This window comes from Aspergillus fumigatus, chromosome 2 (genome assembly GCF_000002655.1).
Source record: "Aspergillus fumigatus Af293 chromosome 2, whole genome shotgun sequence".
NCBI lineage: Eukaryota > Fungi > Ascomycota > Eurotiomycetes > Eurotiales > Aspergillaceae > Aspergillus > Aspergillus fumigatus.
The window spans coordinates 180893-201448 of NC_007195.1; the positions used below are offsets into that span (position 1 = coordinate 180893).

Sequence of the window (20556 nt, forward strand, 5' to 3'; positions counted from 1 at the left end):
AAATCTAATCTACGTATAGAGCAGAAATTCTTTACCGGGCATCGCCTAGAGCTTGCTATAGTCATCTGCATGAGATCAGCATACACCTGGGCATGGATTTGCTCCGACTGGTGCAAGATGGGGAAAATAAGTCATTATCATCGGAGTAACTCACTCTTGGAGCCAAGATAACTTAAGCACCTTCTAGAAACATGAAAACCAAGATAAGTTCCCGCCCTGGTATCTTGTCGGTAGGTCTATCTATCTCCAGTCATGATAAAGCTGTTCGCCTACCGGCGAGTGCCGTATTCCACTCTGTGAAAGGCCAAATGAAAACCCGGCTGACTGATACGAAGATAAGCACTCTAGACGGCGATACCACGGACGATCCGACCCAAAAGCACGACAGAATGGAGCCATCTTGACTAATGGCACCCGCTATCAATGCCGATCTCTCTGAAAAAGTCGCGATAGCGGAATCGGATCCACCCTGCTGGTCCTAGAATCCATCAAAGGCTCATATCGCGCAATTTCCCCTGCAGAATTTGCCGCTATATAACCACGTTGGATGCCGTGACAGGTTGGTCCGGAGTGCAGCACGATAGAGTGAATGCACAAAGCTCAGAACGGTAGACGGCCTCAGAATGCATCTGGTCAAGTCAATTGCAGCCGGACTGCTGCTCCCTGGCTGTGTGCTGGCATCAGCAGTTCCTAAGCCAGCGCCAGCGCCAGTAGGCCAGCATCATCCTCACAGGATCACACCCAAGGTGTTCATCGTCTCTATGGTATGTCGATCCTGGCTGCAAGGATGACAGCGACTCACCGCCACAGTTCAAACCCGAAGCCGCTGTCTGGTGGAACATTCCTGAATTTGATCTCCTCGCGCACAACGTCACCGTGCCTGGTGCTTCGCCTGTGTATCCCGACGTCTACTGCACTGCCGACTACAGCATCTGCCAGCTCATCACCGGCGAAGGAGAGATCAACGCAGCCGTCACCGTCTCCTCGATCGCCTTCTCCCCCCTCTTCGACCTCACGCACACCTACTTCCTGATCGCAGGCATCGCCGGCATCAACCCCAAGGTCGCCACCATCGGCAGCGTCACCTTCGCCCGCTATGCCGTGCAAGTCGCTCTGCAGTACGAGATCGACATCCGCGACCTCGGACCGAACTACACATCCCCCTACATCCCGCAGGGAGCCTACGCACCCGACCAATACCCGGGGAGCATCTACGGCACCGAGGTCTTCGAAGTCAACGCCGAGCTGCGCTCGCTAGCGGCCTCCTTCGCCCGCGCGGCGCAGCTGGCCGACTCCGACACCGCCAAGGCCTACCGCGCCAAGTACGTCACCAACAATGGCACCTACGCAGCGGGCACGCAGACCCCTTCCGTCGTGGAGTGCGACGTCTCGACCAGCGACGTCTACTTCAGCGGGACGATCCTTGACGACGTCTTCGACAATACCATCCGTGTTCTGACGAACGGGACGGGCGTGTACTGCAGCACCGCGCAGGAGGACAACGCGACGCTCGAGGCGCTGCTGCGCGCGGCGTCGCACAACCGCGTGGACTTCTCCCGGATTATCATCATGCGCACGGCGTCTGACTTTGATCGGCCGTATCCGGGTCAGTCGGCGATTGAGAATCTGCTGTATGCGGACCAGGGCGCGTTTGGGCCTGCGATACAGAATATCTACCTTGCGGGGATCAAGGTTGTGCAGGGCATCATGGACGGTTGGAACAAGACGTTTACGGCCGGGGTCAAGCCTAGTAGTTATATTGGCGATGAGTTTGGGACGCTGGGGGGGAGGCCGGATTTTGGGCCGGGGAGGACGATTGCCCGGAAGGAGGCGAATGCTCTGCGGAAGAGAGGAGTGGCTAAGCGTGGAAGACGGTTGTAGGCTCGTCTTGTATGTATATCATGGAGACTTATGTTACATGGGAAGCAACCCTATTGGGCAACTCCTTCCCCCCAGCGGTTGTTGTTAGCTGTACTCTGAAAGCGCGTATAATGTCAAGGCTACTGTACCATTTGTGGAAGCGCAGTTGATCCCAAGCCACGCATAGTCTGCATGATGGGTACAAACATGAAAGAGAGCGTAGTGCTCTTGAAAAATATCTGAAATCTACTAGCCGGATGAATCCAGCTTATATCTATGAATGAACCCCGTCAATTGATATCAGCAAACTCCTCAGCCGGTCCTCCCCGGCTGCCGATTCTTACCTTCTTGGGCACGGAGCGATGTTCACTCTGATCAGCTCCGCGCAGTCGACGGGAGACTAGAGATAATGCATCCGTATCCTGGATCCTTTCGTCATCAGTATGCGGTATATTCATGGATTTCTCCGCAACTTCCCCGCAGCGGTAGGGATTGAATAACCGACTAGGGGTTTTAGGTCAGGCTAGTATACGACGGGTATAATGACCTCTTCGAGTTGTTCCTGGCTACAAACTCTACGGTGAGTGATCCCTGATGACCTGGATAGGCTGGGCAAATTTAACAGGAACAGGGAACACCCTGGTCAACTTGGCACTGAACAACGGCGTAGGCCCAGTCTTTACCTCGCCCAAGGGATGGGATAGCCACTACAATGGATCTGTCTTTGTACCACAACGGCGATAATCGCATAGCTGCTAGATCTATATCACCTTGATCAATGAACAACACGCTCACTACCAATGAAAGCGATCAAAAACCTCCAAGGGAAAGTGATCCGCCAGCGCCTGATACCCCCTAACATTCGGATGCAAATGATCTCCCGAATCAAACTCCTCAGCCAACACCCCCGGCGCCCTCGGATCTCTCAATACCTTATCAAAATCCAGCACCGCATCGAAAACCCCACTGCTGCGAATGAAGTCATTCACCCGCTGCCTCGTCTTCTCCCGCTCATCGCTCGAATACGGCTGCGTATAGTTCGACCCCACCGGCGTCCCAAACGGCGTGATCGTCGCCCCGAAGATCGGTATCCCAGCCGCCTGCACCCTCGTCGCGATCTGCCTGAACGCCACCAGCAGTTCATCCCCGATGCGCTGCTGGGCTGCGGGGTCAGCGCTCGCCACGCCGATGTCATTCACCCCCTCGAAGATCATGGCGTAGCGCACGCCCGAGTGCGCGAGGACATCGCGGTCAAGCCGGCTGAGGACGTTGGGGCCTAGCCCGTCGGCGAGGATGCGGTTGCCGCCGGCGGCTTGGTTGAGGAGGGCGATGGAGGAGGTTGGGCGGTATTTTTGCATTCGCGCGAGGAGGAGATCGGGCCATCTGCATCATTAGCTAGGGCAATAGGGACTTTTTGTGCGAAAGGCAGAACGCACCGGTTGTTGCCGTTTGTATCGCTCCCCCTGCCGTCGGTGATGCTGTCGCCGATGATGGCGAAGCTGCGAGCGTTGGGAGGCAAAGGCGCTTCGACAGTGCTGATGAAGTACCTGTGCTGCATTAGCTGGGTCTGTAGTATACTTCCATGTGGGATCCCACCAGTGATCCACGCTCATCACCGACGGATCGGTCAGATTGTTCGCCCCGACGTAGTTCCCAAAGGACAGCCAGGAGGTCGTTCTGCTTCCCGGATGTCCGGTGATGGCGTTGCCTTGCTGGCCCTGAGCGAGGTAGATGTCGATCAGAAGAGTCGACTGCGCGGTGACAGGGAAATCGATCGGGTCTGAAACGGCCAGTGCTCCGTTCGGAATGGTGATCTCTTCGTTGCCGCTGAAGAGGACTTTTTTGCTTGATCCTGGTTCGAGAGCGCTGGTTCCTGTCTTTTGATCGACTGGTAGGCCAATCGCGACGCTGGTAATTGCCAGATCGCTCAGCCCAAACGCATTCGAGAGCCGCAGGCGGATGCTGTCTGCATCGAGCGTGACGTGGATGGTCTGACGGATGGTGGAATTGTTGAAAATCGAGGTCGATGAGTTCTAATCGCGTTAGATGGGGTCATTGCGGATCATGATCGACTCACGTATGGGGCGGGAGGCAGATTGTAGGGCTCGACAAGCTGCGGCATGGTCGTCCATATATCCACCCAGTGAGATTTACGACTTGAACCCGCATCGCCGGCGAGGGAGATATCTAGGGGAAGTGACCAGACGGTGCTGAATTGGAGAAGTAGAAGAAGAGCAGCTACTGCCCTACACAGGATTGAAGCCATTTTGCGCCTCAGGTTCAGCCAGCTTCAACCAACTTTCTCGTGCAGCAAGGATGGCCTTGCATCGAGGAGGAGCTCGTTTAATAGAGACTCATGGTCAAGAAATACTCCGTTACCCCGGATTGTCCCCTGATTGCTTCACAGGCTAAACGGCTAAAATGGGCTCGGCCTGCAGGATGAAGAATCGGCAATAATTTATCCATGCAGGATGATGACGCATCCAATCCCCCGCAATTCCCATTCAACCGTTGATCCGGGGTCATACGAAGCTTGGCTGAGGATATCCTGATCTGATTGTGCACCGAGTGAACCTCCTCCTGCTCAAGCATTCTTCACCTTTGAGATAGGAGTCTACTCACTCCTAGAGAATTGTCCAGATAGACCTCTCGTTTAGACTCGGATATGGTTCTGAAGATCATCTGCCACGGTCCAAGGGCAACGAGGCTAACTCCGTTATTTCCGTGGATGACGATGCGGGGTGCAGGATGAGCACATATAACCGCACATCAGGAACCTTCTGTCCCTGATGTCTTCTGCCAGATTCCATCAAAGAGCTACACAATGGCTGCCATCTTCCAATCCCAGAAATCTGCCCTCATCACCGGCGCAGCATCCGGCATCGGCTTCGCCATCGCCAGAGTATGCCGCACCAAAGGCATGCACCTGGCGCTCCTCGATGTCGACACTGCCAATCTGGAAAATGCCAGAAATGAGCTGTCTGCTCTCGACCCCTCCTTGAAAACAGAGATCTACACTATCGACGTCGGCAACCGGGACGCCTGGAAGGACATCGCAAAGCAGATCCGCTCGACATTCCACGACCTCGATCTTATTGTCCTCAATGCCGGAAAATCATACAAAGCGCAGAGTGGCCTGGCAGGACGACTAAAGCCATGGGCCGATGCCGAGTACTGGAAGAAGGTGATTTATTTGATCCGCTCATGCCCAGCTATAGCTGACGAGCTAGACATTCGACACCAACGTCTTCGGCCCGCTGAACGGGCTTGAAACGCTCCTTCCGCTGATGACTGCCTCATCGCCAACTCCCAAATCCATCGTCATCACCGGCTCCAAGCAAGGCATCACGAACCCGCCTGGGGCCGCCAACCCGGCCTACAACGCCTCCAAGGCGGCCATCAAGAATTTAACCGAGCATCTCGCGCATGATCTGCGGTCCGATCCCGCTACGGCGCATATCTCGGTGCACTTGCTGATTCCCGGATGGACATGGACTGGTCTTATGGGAAACGTCGGGCCTACGGACGAGAGTAGCCTCAAGAAGATGGAAGGGGCGTGGTTTCCGAGCCAGGTTGCGGAGGAGTTGGTCAAGGGAATGGAGAAGGGGTCGTCTTACATTGTCTGTCCCGATAATGAGACAGACAGGGCTTTAGATCAAGCGAGGATGCAGTGGGCGAGTGACGATGTGGTTGAGGATCGGCCTGCGTTGTCGCGATGGGAAGACACGTGGAAGGGGAGAGCGGAGGAGTGGATTCAGAGTGAGGCTAAGCGGAGAAGAGATGCCAGTAACAGTTGAATTATGCTGTCCGTTAGTTTAGATGGACCTGATTGCTGATTTATCATACTGATCGACAAGAATGTCCTGCTGAATCCCACTCTGCTGTATATGTGCTGTGGTATATCAGGAAAGTGTAAACTTCTACAGTCTATCTAATTGGTATGCATGAATTCTTGCTTATGAAACGGAAGTGAGATGCTTGTAGTATAATATGGGGCCTAGCGGCAAAGAATAGCTAATGAAGCAACTACCGTGAAAGATGCATAACTAAATCTTAGTGTGGAGCTCATGTAGGCATACTCTATCTAACCTCCCAGACAGGAGAGAGCTGCAGCCAAAGTCGACACCAATCAGTATCGTCACTCTGAGGCTTCACAGACTTGAAACCATCAGCATCAGATGCCGATATGATAAGGGGTTGTTATGGTTGTGGGTGTGCTCTATCCTTGCCAGACGCTGCTCGTCATTATGCGGGAGGGTTCATATGTGCTGGTTCTCTCCTTGCTCACGGTGAATGCCCGAATACTCGAGCGAGAATAACTGGCACACTATGTACTGCGGTTGCCACGGTTTTTTTATAAGTATGTAAGGGCGATAGCAACGGGACGCTATGCCAGAGCCAACGCTCCGCTAAGGCCTGGAAAGCACCTGTCCTACTAACAAGACTACTAATCTACTGTGGATTTAGGGCGACAATTTCTTAGATAGGCCTCCGAGTTAAGCTACGTATTATACTAAAGCGCATGCGCCGCGGCAAAGCTATGCTGCAAGAGGCAAACTCTGAGATGATGGACAAACAAAGCAGAGATTGGGACATCCGCCTCCATCCAGGAGATCATTGAAGCTAGTTCGGTGAGAGCCCGGCCTAGGTATTGAGAACGTCGACGAGCTCTAGTATGATGGAATATATGCGCCAGAAGATGCACGCCAATCAGGAATGGTGCCGATATGCCAAACATAAGCTACTGAGGTAACCTAAGACCGGTGACCTCCTCGCAAGCTTTGACGACGACCTCCTGCAAATTTTCGTCCCTTGTCACGTCAAGAGGTTCACCGGTCTTCCTTTTGGGTTCAAAATAGGCCCCGGTGAGACTTTGATCATAATCACCTTCGGCCAGCATGACGTATGTCTCGACACCATCGTTCAGCTTGTCGGTGGCACCTTGGCCTCCTCGGCCAGTTTGCGGGTCTCTGCCATGCTCGACAAGTCTGCAATCAGCACGCCGGCAGCACCAGGGCATTTTGCCTTGGCATCCGCTGCGCGCTCTTGGTTACGCGCATGAAGATAGACGGTGTGACTCCGCTGAACCAGTTGACGGGCAGCCTCGAGGCCAAAGCCATCCGTAGAACCGGTTATCAGAATCTACGTTGGCACAGTTGCAATGAATGATATATCAGACGGGACACCGACAATGAATTTCAAGGCTTCAACAAGGGGAATGAGAGCAGAGCTGCTTTGAGATATAATACCCACTCTGTAAAAGGAGAGATTTGAAATGCAGGTTCAAGATGTGCAAAAAAGGCGACTAAAGACTGCGGCCCACAGCAGCTTAGAAAGCTGAGAAACCCGGAGAATGTACTACCACTCCGAGCAGTCTTGAAGGGCGTGGGTTAATTTGGATTGCCCTGGCGACTTGTAATAGGCCAGCAAGGCCAAGAGCCTTTTAGCAGGTGTTGTATCCCCACCATTTTCATACCTACCCTGACAATCATAGGGATGATTGTCCCTTATATCTCAGCCACCACCAGCCATTATAAACGATAGTCCATATCTAGATAGACTAGACACTAGAGCATCTAGCAGTATCGCAATCAGTAATCACCAAGTGAAATAGCGTCACCACAACCGAGAACACAGTTCGAATCGGGTTGGGAGTAGGAAAACCGAATTCCACACAAATCTCTGCGCTACGGACCGAACCCGAACCCGAACCACTGTAGTTCAATGAGGGTTGGCAGTGATTTTAGCGGCTCAGTCACTCAACTCTATGCCCATTGGGGATCGAGGGTATGCAGTCATCAAAGTCATTCCGTGGACCCGGAACAATGTTTCTACACCAGTATGCTTCCATAGCGCCATGTCGAGAATCTCGACTTTGTCTCGTGTGTGTACTAATTGCGGTGCATATGCACAGTGCAGTGAGAGCTCTACAGCTCCTATGTCAGGAATAGTTAGCTTTTATGGTATGACTCTAGATGTCGCGAGCTGTCATCAAAGTCTCACTGATAGCGTATAGTTGCAAGTGCATCCGAGATCAACCCATAGGCAGGCATTGGCTATTAACAATGTCCTGCTTATGTCTCTGACGATAAGCTAGTGACATGTATGGGCTGTCGGTATATACACAGACTAACCCTAGGCATGAGTTGACAGTCGTAAAATCAACACCCTCCAGCTATTATCTTAAGAAGACTTTGACTTTAGTGTGACTTTGAATATCTAATACTCGCAAAATAAGACTCAGTATCACAGGTGACATGACGACAGGGGCGACGAAGGTATAGTTACTAAATTAAGGGCCCAATGGTATGTACTGCGAAGGCACATCGTACCAAGGTGCAAGCGTTATGCATTCTTTTGCACAGAATATCTTTAGACCATGAAAGAGTATATATGTCTGCATGTACTTTGTACTAGCATTCTGTACAAACCCAAACTATGATTTAGGGTGTGCTTTACTTCGACATGCAGGTAGTTTTATAGATCATAAAGATAACATCACCCTGCCCTAGCATACACACATCATGAAGATGCATACTATTTGTACAAATATCAACTGCAATCTTTGCAAAGTTTTAGCTTCATGAATTTGCACCTGTATAATCTTTGGTAATAGTGACACTTACATTATTAACATATTCACTGCCGCATAGTCAGGGAGACCTTGATCCACCATGCATGCTTTATTTCTCTATGTGCTATTAGATGTGCTGCCTTTTAGCTCTACTTTTAACAGGTGTTCTCTGAATTGTTAGATAAAGTATACGTATGTCTCACCCGGTCTACAACTCTAAATTCAATCAGAACAGATGAGACGGCGAAACAAAATAATATCTGGCCAAAGTGAGATCGGCTCAAGGGAAGGCTTGGGCGATCAGTGAGGATGGCTGCACTGCAGAACGGATATAGGATATAGTAGACGTATGAGCCATGCAGGAGACCTAGCTAATTGTCTAACCAGCCTCACTGCTGAATCAGTTAAATGATGTCAGGTGCTCTGGCGACCCGTACTGCTGCATTTTCAAGAGAGGAATGTTTGGAAAAGAGAGAATGATGATAGAGTATCTTCTGGTTCTAGTGCCCAAATCACTTCCAAGGTGCTAAAATCAACCTAAAGTGGTTGATTCAAGCTCCAATGGACTGTGACAGCCAATCTACAACTGCAAGAAAGTATTACATAGCCGATGAACGATTAGGTTTATGAATCCACCTCCTGCTCCTCCTGTTGTATATTTTCTAGTTGATGGGATGAGACTTTACTACTCCACTATAAGTTAATGTAGCTCTGCCGTTACTCTATCTCTTAGGCGGTTTCGTTTCGAAGTTGTATACTCCTGCGCATATACCTGGATTGACGCGGCTTGCAGGATCGCAAGCATACTTCTCCATTATCGAAAACTAAAGCAGCGTCGCCTCATTTAACATAAACTAGCTAATACAGGAAGGGGTCAACTACTCAGAACAAGGACTAGTAAGACAGAGCGATAAAGCAAAGGCAACATCTATATTTCAAAGCTCTGGCCAAGTGCTACAGCTATAAAGAGACCTCCCCCACGGATGCAACCTCATCTCACGGAGGATCGCCGCTTTCGTCCAACCATCCATCTTCCCCTCATCTAGGTGCTATCCAACGAATGATTGATCATTTCTTCAGAGGAAAATGCGGAGAAAGAGCGTGGGGGTTACATCTTCAAGGATCCGTGTCACCATGGCTATCTGCTTATCTTCACATCGAACAGTTGATGATACTCTGCCTTTGGATCAGCAGAATGATAAGCGCGATGATTCAATGGTGCAGATATATGTCGACTGCCCTTGCATGCCATTTCCTTGATTGACATCCCCCTCGAAAGAGTCGGTGTATCCCTTCCGTCGAGTGGTATATATCTTCCAACATCTGTCCTGGACTTCGTCACTCTCGATAGGATCATGGCGTCGAAGATAATGTCCGACACAAATAGAGACGATACAAAAGCATCCACTGCAAATGAGTCGATCCATGAGAACGGTGACAATCTGAAGAATTATGGCTCTGCGCCCGGAGTGGTGGAGGATGTAGTGCGTGTCGTCGATCACAAGGCTGAACGGGCTCTCTGTCGTCGGTTTGACCTGCGATTACTTCCTGTTCTTGCTGTGATGTGTGAGTCTTGTCCGCTTCGATGGGGATGGTAATAATGATGAATCAGATCTCTTCAACGCGCTGGACAAGGGAAATCTGGGAAACGCAGAGACAGATGGAATGAGCAAGGGTAAGTCCACATTTGTCCGTCAAGAGATCGAATAATGACCGTATAGACCTCAACTTCAAACCCAACGAATACAACCTGCTGCTATCCATCTTCTTTATTCCGTACGTGATTTTTGCGCCCCCCGGTGCGATGCTTGGTAAACGCTACAGTCCGGCGCGCGTCCTGCCCATCCTCATGTTCTGCTTTGGCTCTTTCACCCTGCTCTCGGCGTCAACCAAGAACTTTGGGGGCATTTTCGCTCTTCGCTGGTTCCTGGGCATGTGTGAAGCCCCCTTCTTCCCACTCGTCATCTACTACCTGACCACATTCTACCGACGCGGCGAGCTCGCCCGCCGGCTGGCTATCTTCTATGCCGCCTCCAACATCGCCAACGCCTTCTCGGGCCTGATCGCCTTCGGCGTCTTCCAGATCGAGGGCTCCTCCATCCCCAACTGGCGCTATCTCTTTATCATCGAAGGCGGCGCCACCGTGCTCTTCTCCATCTTCGCCTTCTGGTACCTCCCGCGCAGCGTCGCCGAGGCGAAATTCCTCTCCGAAGACGAGAAAGCCCTCGCCCTCCACCGCATCCAGGTCGACTCCAGCGCCATCGTCAACGACAAGTTCCACCTCCGCGACGCCTTGGTTATCTTTAAGCATCCTACCACCTACGTCTTCCTGTGCATCGAAATCTGCCTCGGCGTTCCCATCCAAGGCGTCGCGCTCTTCCTTCCGCAGATCGTCCAGCGCCTGGGCTACTCGACCGTCAAAACGAATCTCTACACCGTCGCCCCCAACGTCACCGGCGCTGTCATGCTCCTCGTCCTGGCATTCTCGTCGGACGCCGTACGCCTCCGCTCCCCATTCATCGTCCTCGGGTTTCTGTTAACATTCACCGGCTTCATCATCTACGCCTCCATCGACGACGTCCACGCGCAGATCCGCCTCGCCTACTTCGCCACCTTCATGATGACCTGGGGCACGTCCGCGCCTTCCGTCCTGCTGAGCACCTGGTACAACAACAATGTGGCGGATGAGAGCCGCCGCGTGCTGCTGACGAGTACCGGGGTGCCGTTGGCGAATCTCATGGGGCTGGTCAGTAGTAATGTGTTTCGTGCGCGCGATAAGCCCAAGTACATGCCCGCGCTGGTGACGGTTGCTGCGTTTGGCGCTACGGGGGCGTGTCTGGCGGCCTTGCTGGGGTGTTATATGTGGTTTGACAATAAGCGGAGGAACCGGAGGGATGGGGTGCGTTTGCGGGCGCAGGAGGTGCCGACGGAGAGACTGCGGGATGGGCCGAAGGCGAGGGAGTTTCGGTGGTTTTTGTGATGGCTGAAGGTTATGAGATACGATGATATGACTATTTTGTTGCGGTTGTCGTGTGAACGACCAGGGGAGTTGGTGATGAACCAACCCCCCCCCCCCCCCAAAACTCGTATCTGCGGTGTAACGTTTACTTGGATGTTGGATGGAGTTACGTGCAGTCATACAAATCCTCGTCTTGACAATGAGCATCTTACCCCAGATCTGCAGCTTTACACTTCTATGCGCCACTAGTGTGGGGTAGTCCGTAAGCTTGGAGAACGACATGACGATGTCACCCAAGATGTCCCGTACAACTAACTGGACATCAAAGAGATGAAGGAAACTCGAACGACAAATGTCATCATCGACAAACAACTTACCGAAGAGAGAGAACTGTCTCAACTGATGAGTGTCTTCCAAGGAAAGTGAGGAAGGACGGAATGCGGCCCCGAACTTGAAGTAAGCAAGGCAGAATGTTTTCCAAAACTGTTGTTTGCAAGGCTTCCTCGAACAGGCCCTCCGACTCTCCATCCTTGGCCATTATTGCTGCTCAAAGATATTGCCCTGGAGTTGGATAGCGAGAGTCATATACTGTGATTTGGAGTTCGAACCTGGTATATCGATGACATCGATGGGCGGAACAGGCCCCCCTCATGAGCTGAGCTCTGATCTGACGCAGACCTTACTACGATATCGTATGCTAGTTTTGATTTAGTAAGTATGACCTAGTAAGAATACAGAGTCTCTGACAGGTCCTATCCAGATTATAGGTATTTGTGGTTTGGTTTTGGTTTTATTATCTACTCTGTACGTCACACTCGGCGGATGGTGTGGATGGGACGGACAATTGTCATTATTGGATGGCCGACGACTATCTGGCTTAAAGAGATTACTATCGGCATCGAGATTGTGAGAATTAATCGTCATACGCAACCGGTCCTTAGTCGGCCATGTTCGTGTAGTTGATACAGCTTCCTTCTGCCCTTTCCCCTTTGAGCACTCACAACAGAAACTATCCCCCCCCAGCTGTCTTTTCATGAAGGACATGTGAAGAGAGTGAAGAAGCGATCTATCGTCAATAAGATTCTCCGTAGATAATCGTTATATGACGTCTTATTTTTAGTAGGCCACATTCGTGTAGTTGATAGAATTTCCTTCTGGCCTTACTCTATGAGCATCCATAACAACTTTATATCAGCTGCTGTGATCTGCCATATGGTGATGTGGTGTACCAGGTGATTGGACAGGCAAGGTGCTGGGCGTTGCTTCCTAAGGAGGAACCTCCCCTGTCTGAGATATATCATCAGTAATGGTTAACACTAGCAGTTGGTTGCTAGTGTTGTTGCTGCAACCTGTAATTGACTATCCTGCCTTCTTCCATTCTCCTCCTCTTTAATCCTCATCTCTGTGGGCCCTGATTGCTTGCCTCTCAGTACTTCAACTATCTGAATTTAAACCTACTTGAGTCTGCACTCTACACTATTTGGTAATTGCTATCCAGCATATCCTACGCCATAACACAATGGCGTCCACAGACAAACCCCAGATCCTCCTTCTCTGCCTCTCATTCCGCGACTTTCTCGACGAGACCTACTCCCCACTTTTTAACAGCCTGGTTGAAGTAGCGCATGTCAAGCGCGCAAAGACGGCGTCTGGCGCAATCCGCGCCCTTGCCTCGACCTCCTTCAAAGCAGTTATTATTGCCGACGAAGGCCTCACTGAACGCAATACCGCAAATCAGGAAGTCCTTGGCAGAGTCAAAACTTACATTGAAAATGGCGGTCTCGCTATCGTCGGACTGCATTTTCCCAACTTCACGCCCATGGACAGGTTCACAGCGTTCTTCCGAGCATTCGGCCTTCCCTGGAAAGATGGCGACTATCACCGCACTACTTTTCAGCTCAACCCGTCTGCCACCTTGCCCGAGAGTACCAAACCCGCGTCGTTGCCTGGACCGTATAGCATGAAGGCACTGCATGTTACCAATGCCCGGCCCCTGGAGAAGATCTTTGTCCCCACTGAGGGCGCGATGACACAGAGTCATGTTTTTGCACCGGGGTATGTTGATCAGGCACAGGCTGCTGTTGTGGGGGCGAGGCTTGGCTCGGGACATCTCGTGTACTGTGGAGATGTTAATGGGGAAGATGGATCGAATCAGCTTATGTTGGCGCTTTGCGGGTTTTAGGGTGGTCTGGTGTTCAGGAGGTTTACGCTATGAACGCCAGATATGCTATGGAAGAGAACAAGTAAAGAAGAAAGGCTTGACGGAGAGTTGAACGTTCCACCATTCCGTCCAGGGAACAGGACATCTCAGGCGGGTGTGTCCTAGATGTGACGTAGCAAAAGATTGGAGCTGTCCTTTGTGTTCTTCATAACGCCCTCGCCTCCAACTCCTCCGAACGAGTGAAGTGGCCGACAAATATGGTCAGCCTAGTAGGCGGAAAGGCTACACGCATTTCCTTGCTTGCTGCCGTATTGACAGCTTCGAGTTTCAGTCTTAGAGGATGAAATAAAACATTTCGCTTTGCTTATAAAGATAGCTGCTGGTCACGGTGCTTAAATCTCCGCTTCATTGCTGAATACGCTGTTATTGCCTACGATAGTGAGGGGACGGTCTCACTTGCAGCCACTTCACCAGCCTCAATTTTAAAGCTACCTGTGGTCAATCTTCTTCATGTCAAGATTGTGGAGCTCAGTGTGGATTCTTCCATGTCGCAGAGTAATACTACTGGGCATGCAACGCAACTCTCTCCAGACCAGTATACTTCGATGCGCTTCCATGCACGGAGATATCAATTTGAGGCAGGAATACAGAAGAGCTAGATTCTTAGAGGAAACTAGCCCCTCTAGCACTCAATCATAGCCCCCGCGAGTGCCGTCGTAGTTAGTCAACTCCACCAAACTCGTAGCGTTGAGGAGCGCTCCTGCTAACTCCTCCAAGTCGGAGGTAAGCGGGTCCAGCCGGTTATGCCAGGCGATATTCCCATGCTCATCGAGCCAGAGAACTTTACATCAATCCAGATTCAATGGCCTCTCGGTCCGACAGATAAAGACCCGCCTGGAATTTTAACTACGCTCGAATGACGTCTCGCCAATCTTCCTCGCTCTCCTCGGCCGGGCGCACCAAATACTCATTGTTCTGCCCACTTCTGTACTGCATATTATTCCCGTCGCCATCCATGTCAATCATGCCACGAAGTCCGTGATGCCGGGAATGCGGACTAATACCTGACGCCGAGAGTCCTCGCTGCCGTCGTCGAAATTGTAGCGGGCGGGGTCGTCCAGGACCTTATCCTCTGGGACACCCTGTTCCTGACTATCTCCCGAGGCATCGTGATTCCAACGTTCCTGCATGCGAAGTCAAACCAGCACAAAACCGATTGAACACGACATGTGATTTGGGGAACCAACCGAGACGAAGAGGTCGAATCGTTGACAGCCGTCATCAGCTCGGTTTTCCAGCATTTCCTCCGACATTCGGGGCCAGGACAAAGGAGTGGAATGCAAGGAGGGATTAAAAGGAGAGAAGAGATGGAGGGGCACGCAATATCAGTTATGGCCTGACACCGCCAAGGTTTACCCCCTTGCCCCCCCCGATCAAATTAATGCCATGGATTTCGAAGCATCCAGAGGCGGACGCTGCGCTCGCCTTGGCCATCGCTGTACTTAATACGGCCGCAAGAGCTACCGTCCTGCGCTTGATCCAGATTTGCCCCGGTTCAAGCTACGGGAACGATTGAGTTAAGCGGCCTTCCCTGAGCCAATGCAGCCCCGACAGATCCAAGGGCGCGCCGCGTGGGAAAGCCTATTGGCTCACTATTATGTACAGGCAAAGCAGAAGCACTCCTGGTGCTGCCTCAGGTTCCAGTCAGCGGAATCCCTGGGCTGTCTCCGGCCACATGCAGGCCATTTTCAGACCCAGAATTGCCTCAGATAATGCCCGACATTTTGGCGGGAGCTGCGCTCTGCGATGCATCTTACTGCGGGTGGCGTGGCGGGCTCGTTGAGGCTTTTGTCTGATGTGTTACATGCAATCGAGGAGGAAGCCGGGTACTGGCATCATCTCGCGGCTGGTGTGGGTATAACTCTGCAGAAGTGGGAAGAGGCACATGATGGATTTGGAAGTCTGTTGCGTCAAGAGGATAGAAAAAAAAATCATAGACTTGAACTGAAGACCTGCATATAAGTAGACTAGACAGATGTATCGAGAATACTGGGTGTAAGATGTTGCTCCAGCGCAGACCCTTCGCATGATCCCCGTGTCACATATGCAGGTAGTTACTGATAAGAAGGCTCCATGATTTTGCGCCCAGACGAACTAAAATCTGATATGCTGCAAATCTGAAACATTCTCTCTCCGCTACTGCAACCATGGAGATCGTCGGCCGCGCTTCAAGCGACCAAAGGAGGGGAACAGGCTGAGGGGCAGGGTCAGACAAAGGAAAGATTTTCCAGAGAACAAGAGGCCAGCTGCTTTTCAGTCACTCACTCCTACAAACTTTTTCGTCTCACTATCTCTTCGCTCCAGAGTCATCCAAATCCTCATTCGGAATGGGAGCCCCTGCTACAAACTCAGAGACAATCCACGTTGTCAACAAAGCTGACAACCGCCAACATGCCGTAGTAAACCTTGATTCGTCACTGGATGAAGAGCTGCCTGTCTCGGCGCTCCGTGCGCGACCTATACTTCTTGGGTTGACTTCCAACAACCTCAGCTACGCCCGTGGAGGGGATTTACTGCATTGGTACGCCGGTTGCAGGGTTAGCTTTCGTGGTTGCTGACAGCCACCAGGTGGGAAACGTATCCGGTTCCACATACAGCCCCGCCCCCGTACAACGATCAGGCTTCCTGGGGTATCGTTCCGGCTTGGGGATATGCCACCGTCACCGAGAGTAGTGTTCCTGGAATTGCTCCAGATTCTGTCATCTGGGGATACTGGCCGACTTCAACCTCACCCACTCTCTTACGCTTAGAACCTAGTGATCTTCAGGGTCACTGGGTAGAGGTCAGCAGCCATAGACAACAGCTAATGCCTATATATAATCGCTACGAACAAATTCTTCCCGAGAACGAAGAGCCGGATGAGATGGAGTGGGGTGCCCTCCTCCGAGGGGTCTGGATCGCCGGATACCTGCTGAGCGAGTATGTATTTTCTCCTGACCCACGAGCACGAGTACCAGTCCACCCACTCGGCGCTGCTAGTAAGCTTCCCTGGTCTGCGGGAGATGCGGATCTCTCGTCTGCTGTTGTAGTGGTTTTGGCTGCCTCAACCAAGACTGCTCGATCCATTTTGTGGTGTCTTTTTAATCGGCCCAGGGAAAGTGGTCCCCTGGGATTGGTCCAGGTTACTTCATCACCTGCTGCTCTGCAAAAGGTGGCGTCTAAGAAAGGCTGGGGGGATGTGTCCAAGTCTTTGGCATATACAGAGATCCACCAAGCTACTAGGTGGATTGAGGGACGACAGCCATCAAAGGTGGTAATTATAGACTGCGGGGCACGGGACCATGTCCTCAGTCAGTTATACAAAAGCCTTCAAGTGTCTGCGCTGCAGCCATGCAAAACTGTCATTATACAGTTAGGCAGTCAACAAAAGGTTGGGCTCTGTCTATATTTCTTCATCCGATGTCCGTCTCTGACTACTTCTTCAGGTGTATACAACGGGGGAGATCCAGACAGCTCGTGCAGATATGCAATCAATGGGGAAGATACAGTTCAACGCCTCTGGCGTTCAGGACACACTCATCGACCGGGATGGGGCTGCAACCTATTTCGGAAAAATCTCGCGCAGCTGGAAGGTTTGGTTAGCAGATCGTGACTCCGCCATCCCAGACATGCATTTAGTCAGGGGACAGGGCATTGCTGGAGAGAATGGAATCTATGGGGGATGGGAACGACTGACACATGGTGCAGTGCGCCCTGAAGAGGGGCTAGTTTATGCCCTGTAGAGGTCCCGGTAAAGCATATTCCGCCTACGCTGTATTTAGTTTCATGAGCACCACATTCTATGGAAGAGTCGATTGCTGAGATCATGCCATAAAGACAAACGCCGCAGAAGAAAACATCACCAAGGCACCAAACAGCAAGGGAAAATACGGAACCAGCTGCGACTCCTGGGCCGTAAGCATGTCGCCACCGATGTACTAGATTTCCACCCAAAACGTCCCCTATCCTCATTTAAACCAAGGAAAGTTGTCGATGCCGACGGCGCAGCTTTCTACGAGATCGGATCTGGCTCCCTCCTGCGCAAGATCATCAGGCGGAATAACCCCAAACTATTGAAGCAATATATATCAGTGCTTGGGATCTTCCAAGTCCTGAGCAATAATGATGCTGAATATTAACGAGCATAGGAGGATAAAAATAGACAAGACTAGCCCTATCTGTTCTAGTTTTTCTCTCTCATCAGACAGCCGAGCCACGCATTCTCTGTCAATGACAACCCATGGCTTAATACTGCTGCACAGGACAATGAATGACAGAAAGATTCGCTCAGCCAAGATCTCCTACGTGCCAATTCGCTCGCGAAACGGATGTACGACCTGCAAGTGCGATTCCTAGGATGACCCCTGTGGTTCAGCCGACACTGACCATTCCAGAATCCGTAAAGTGAAATGCGGGGAGGAAAGGCCCAGCTGTATCCGATGCAGCAGCACAGGACGCAAATGCGAATACAGTAGCCCAGCTCCACCGCGTCATGCCTTGACATCAGAATCTAGCATGGTCCCGGTCCTGGACCGCCCGCTTTCGCTCGTACCGAGTGGTGTAGCGAGGGAGCGACGGGCCTTCGCCCATTATTTCCAGCGTGCTGCGTCATCCATTGCCGGAGGGCTGGACATCGACTTCTGGGGCGGTGTTGTCACCCACGTTTGTCGGAGTGAGCCTGCGGTGTGGGACGCCGTCAACGCCATCAGCGCCCTCTTTGAGAACTCAGAGCCCTGCTTCGATCCTGTCTGGCTGAGGCGAAATGACAACAATGGTGAGACCTTGCGTCCTGAACACTGTGATGCCCTGCGCTGGTACGCGCGCTCCCTGGCCACCATGCGCAGGCAGCTTGACCGCGGGAGCGTTGATATCAATATAGCACTGATTAGCTGCGTCTTGTTCATCTGCATAGAAACGCTACAGGGACGAGTGGAAGAGGCGCTACGGCTGTACGAGCAGGGGGTCAGTCTCATCATTGAGCTGCGGGCAGGCGGGACTAGGTTGGGGTCTCGTCTAGACTCGGGTCTTTTGGATGACACGATCATCCCTATTTTCCTACGGCTGGGCACAATTGCGCTGAGTATTTCAGGCGTTCCTGTGAGTGGCCTACTTGACGAGATGCGCGGTCTTATCGGAAACACATTCCCCTCTCTCAGATCGGCCCGTCTCGCAATGGCCGGTCTGGCTGCAGAGGGCATGATCTTCCAGCGCACTGTTGAGGGATATCTTGCGAGCAAGGGCCACGGATGCCCTATTCCCGCAGGATTCAAGGACACACAGGAAGATATCCTGAAGCGGCTGGCAGAGTGGCACCAGGCCTACACCGGCTTAGTCAACTCGTCTGAGCCGTCACAACTCCCTAGCAGCGTGACGTCCCTCTTGCTTTCCTTCCACGCTGCCGCATCAATTATTACCGCCGTTTGCACCGAGCAGCTGGAGACCGCCTACGACGCTTATCTGCCCCAATTCCGGCTCATTGTTGAACAGTGCACTATCCATCTCGAAGCGTCGGCGGGCCCGGATGGCAGGCAGCCGCCATTTACCTTTGAAATGGGAGCTGGTCTCCCGTTGTTTCTGACAGCCATTAAATGCCGTGACCCGTGGGTGCGCCGAACAGCCTTGGAATTATTGAGAAAGGCACCTCCAGTGCAGGCGCTGTGGAAATGTCCACCAGGTGCAACGTTGGCGGAAGCTTTTATGAAATTGGAAGAATCCGGACATGAAAGCACCATGTACGATGAGTCAACTCGGGCGCATACAGTCTCAGAAGGACAATACGCAGGGAGTAAGAGACCCACCCCTCCTACAGCACTGATACCGGAGGAGTCTCGTATCCACGCCTACTGTGTTTTCCGGCCGCGAGACGATCCTTTCCCATTAGGCGATCTGGACATCTCCAAGTGGAATCGGAGTCCCGACCAGATCTACTTGAAGTTTTCGCGGAATCGAATGGACGAGAAGACAAAGACGTGGCAAATGGTCCATGACATTGTCCCGATTGACTATTGACATGTCTTATGATGCATGCCAAGCTGCCAGATTGGTCCGACTGTCATTCATGACATCTGGACAACATAATAACAATCTTCTCGCTCAACGCATCAGACGATAACCTGTCCAGCAGGTCTGTTCTCCTCATACACATCTTCCCAACCGACTCATCAAGGATCCCTCGGGATCGTCACTCCAGCCTGCCTAGCCAGCGCCTCCATATTCTTCAACCGCAAGTCCCGCATATACTCCTTCTGCTCGTACGTCATTTCCTTTTCCCTTGGGTCGTCTTGGAAGCCGTTCGTGAAGATATAATGGATAGAGTAGCCGATCAGAACGCAAACCACGCAGCCGACGATGACGATAAGGATGACTACTTCTTTGGAGAGTTCTGCCATTTTGACTGCAATATCATTAGCATCCTGCATAGACCTGATCCAAGAGCATTTTACTCACCTAGATCAATTGCTGCTTCTCCTTGTTCAAGAGGCGTCAACACAGCGAGACTCGCGGGAGGGATCCCTTTATATCTCTCCCCCCTCCTGCCATCGTATCGACCACAGCAGCCATCGCATGTGTCAGCGCTACGCTACTCGCTAGCAGTCCTCGCTAGCAGTGTGTTTGATATCTCTCTATTTTTGTCGGGGTTGTATACAAACTACGGCCCGATTGAGTCTAGTGCAAAGCGTTCTGACGTCATAGCCGAACGGGCCAATCAGGAAGCTGGAATCTGGTTATGTCAGTGCATTTTCCGAGAAGGGAATTTTGCTGTTGAAGACAGTGGTCACAGTTCACAGGAAGGTGGAGGCTGAAAGATCCGTTGGGGATATAGCCCTGACTGTCGTAGTCGTCGTGTCCACTATTTAAGATTCGTGCCCCGAGCTTAGGATTGCGTGCGAGGGTCACGTCCGTGGCTGGTTAGAAGCTGAGAAATATGATATCTGCAGGCTAAGGTCCTTGAGCTTACTATGA

The 20556-nt window shown here is 51.8% G+C and overlaps 9 protein-coding genes across 9 annotated transcripts; 6 read left to right on the forward strand and 3 right to left on the reverse strand.

Annotated features, from left to right (window-relative positions):
- The first annotated feature begins 130 nt into the window (after positions 1 to 130).
- Positions 131 to 2295, forward strand: AFUA_2G00810 (purine-nucleoside phosphorylase). Its single transcript, XM_744125.2, has 2 exons — positions 131 to 764; positions 811 to 2295. The coding sequence occupies exons 1-2, from the start codon at positions 624 to 626 to the stop codon at positions 1879 to 1881; spliced, it is 1212 nt and encodes a 403-aa protein (XP_749218.1). The 5' UTR covers positions 131 to 623; the 3' UTR covers positions 1882 to 2295.
- Positions 2296 to 2480: 185 nt separating this feature from the next.
- AFUA_2G00820 (SGNH/GDSL hydrolase family protein) lies at positions 2481 to 4370 on the reverse strand. The gene is made up of 4 exons (XM_744126.2): positions 3938 to 4370; positions 3457 to 3893; positions 3297 to 3407; positions 2481 to 3243 (listed from the first exon to the last, which is right to left on the reverse strand). Exons 1-4 carry the CDS (start codon positions 4124 to 4126, stop codon positions 2655 to 2657), a joined length of 1326 nt encoding a protein of 441 aa, XP_749219.1. The 5' UTR covers positions 4127 to 4370; the 3' UTR covers positions 2481 to 2654.
- A 314-nt stretch (positions 4371 to 4684) lies between these two features.
- AFUA_2G00830 (SDR family NAD(P)-dependent oxidoreductase) lies at positions 4685 to 6922 on the forward strand (the record flags this gene model as incomplete). Its single annotated transcript, XM_744127.1, has 4 exons — positions 4685 to 5044; positions 5091 to 5619; positions 6018 to 6208; positions 6620 to 6922. The coding sequence occupies 4 exons, from the start codon at positions 4685 to 4687 to the stop codon at positions 6920 to 6922; spliced, it is 1383 nt and encodes a 460-aa protein (XP_749220.1).
- A 2867-nt stretch (positions 6923 to 9789) lies between these two features.
- AFUA_2G00840 (putative MFS transporter) lies at positions 9790 to 11414 on the forward strand (the record flags this gene model as incomplete). The annotated part of the gene is made up of 3 exons (XM_744128.1): positions 9790 to 10000; positions 10047 to 10109; positions 10156 to 11414. 3 exons carry the CDS (start codon positions 9790 to 9792, stop codon positions 11412 to 11414), a joined length of 1533 nt encoding a protein of 510 aa, XP_749221.1.
- A 1374-nt stretch (positions 11415 to 12788) lies between these two features.
- AFUA_2G00850 (uncharacterized protein) lies at positions 12789 to 13940 on the forward strand. Its single transcript, XM_744129.2, has one exon. The coding sequence runs from the start codon at positions 12913 to 12915 to the stop codon at positions 13573 to 13575; it is 663 nt and encodes a 220-aa protein (XP_749222.1). The 5' UTR covers positions 12789 to 12912; the 3' UTR covers positions 13576 to 13940.
- Positions 13941 to 14460: 520 nt separating this feature from the next.
- On the reverse strand, positions 14461 to 15048 carry AFUA_2G00860 (uncharacterized protein; the record flags this gene model as incomplete). The annotated part of the gene is made up of 3 exons (XM_744130.1): positions 14461 to 14544; positions 14619 to 14738; positions 14971 to 15048. 3 exons carry the CDS (start codon positions 15046 to 15048, stop codon positions 14461 to 14463), a joined length of 282 nt encoding a protein of 93 aa, XP_749223.1.
- An 893-nt stretch (positions 15049 to 15941) lies between these two features.
- AFUA_2G00870 (DUF2855 family protein) lies at positions 15942 to 17336 on the forward strand (the record flags this gene model as incomplete). The annotated part of the gene is made up of 3 exons (XM_744131.2): positions 15942 to 16135; positions 16183 to 16984; positions 17040 to 17336. The coding sequence occupies 3 exons, from the start codon at positions 15942 to 15944 to the stop codon at positions 17334 to 17336; spliced, it is 1293 nt and encodes a 430-aa protein (XP_749224.2).
- Positions 17337 to 17621: 285 nt separating this feature from the next.
- Positions 17622 to 19602, forward strand: AFUA_2G00880 (Zn(II)2Cys6 transcription factor domain-containing protein; the record flags this gene model as incomplete). The annotated part of the gene is made up of 2 exons (XM_077804029.1): positions 17622 to 17932; positions 17988 to 19602. Exons 1-2 carry the CDS (start codon positions 17922 to 17924, stop codon positions 19600 to 19602), a joined length of 1626 nt encoding a protein of 541 aa, XP_077660196.1. The 5' UTR covers positions 17622 to 17921.
- Positions 19603 to 19754: 152 nt separating this feature from the next.
- Positions 19755 to 20284, reverse strand: AFUA_2G00890 (uncharacterized protein; the record flags this gene model as incomplete). The annotated part of the gene is made up of 3 exons (XM_744133.1): positions 19755 to 19987; positions 20041 to 20168; positions 20280 to 20284. 3 exons carry the CDS (start codon positions 20282 to 20284, stop codon positions 19755 to 19757), a joined length of 366 nt encoding a protein of 121 aa, XP_749226.1.
- Between the last annotated feature and the right edge of the window lie 272 nt (positions 20285 to 20556).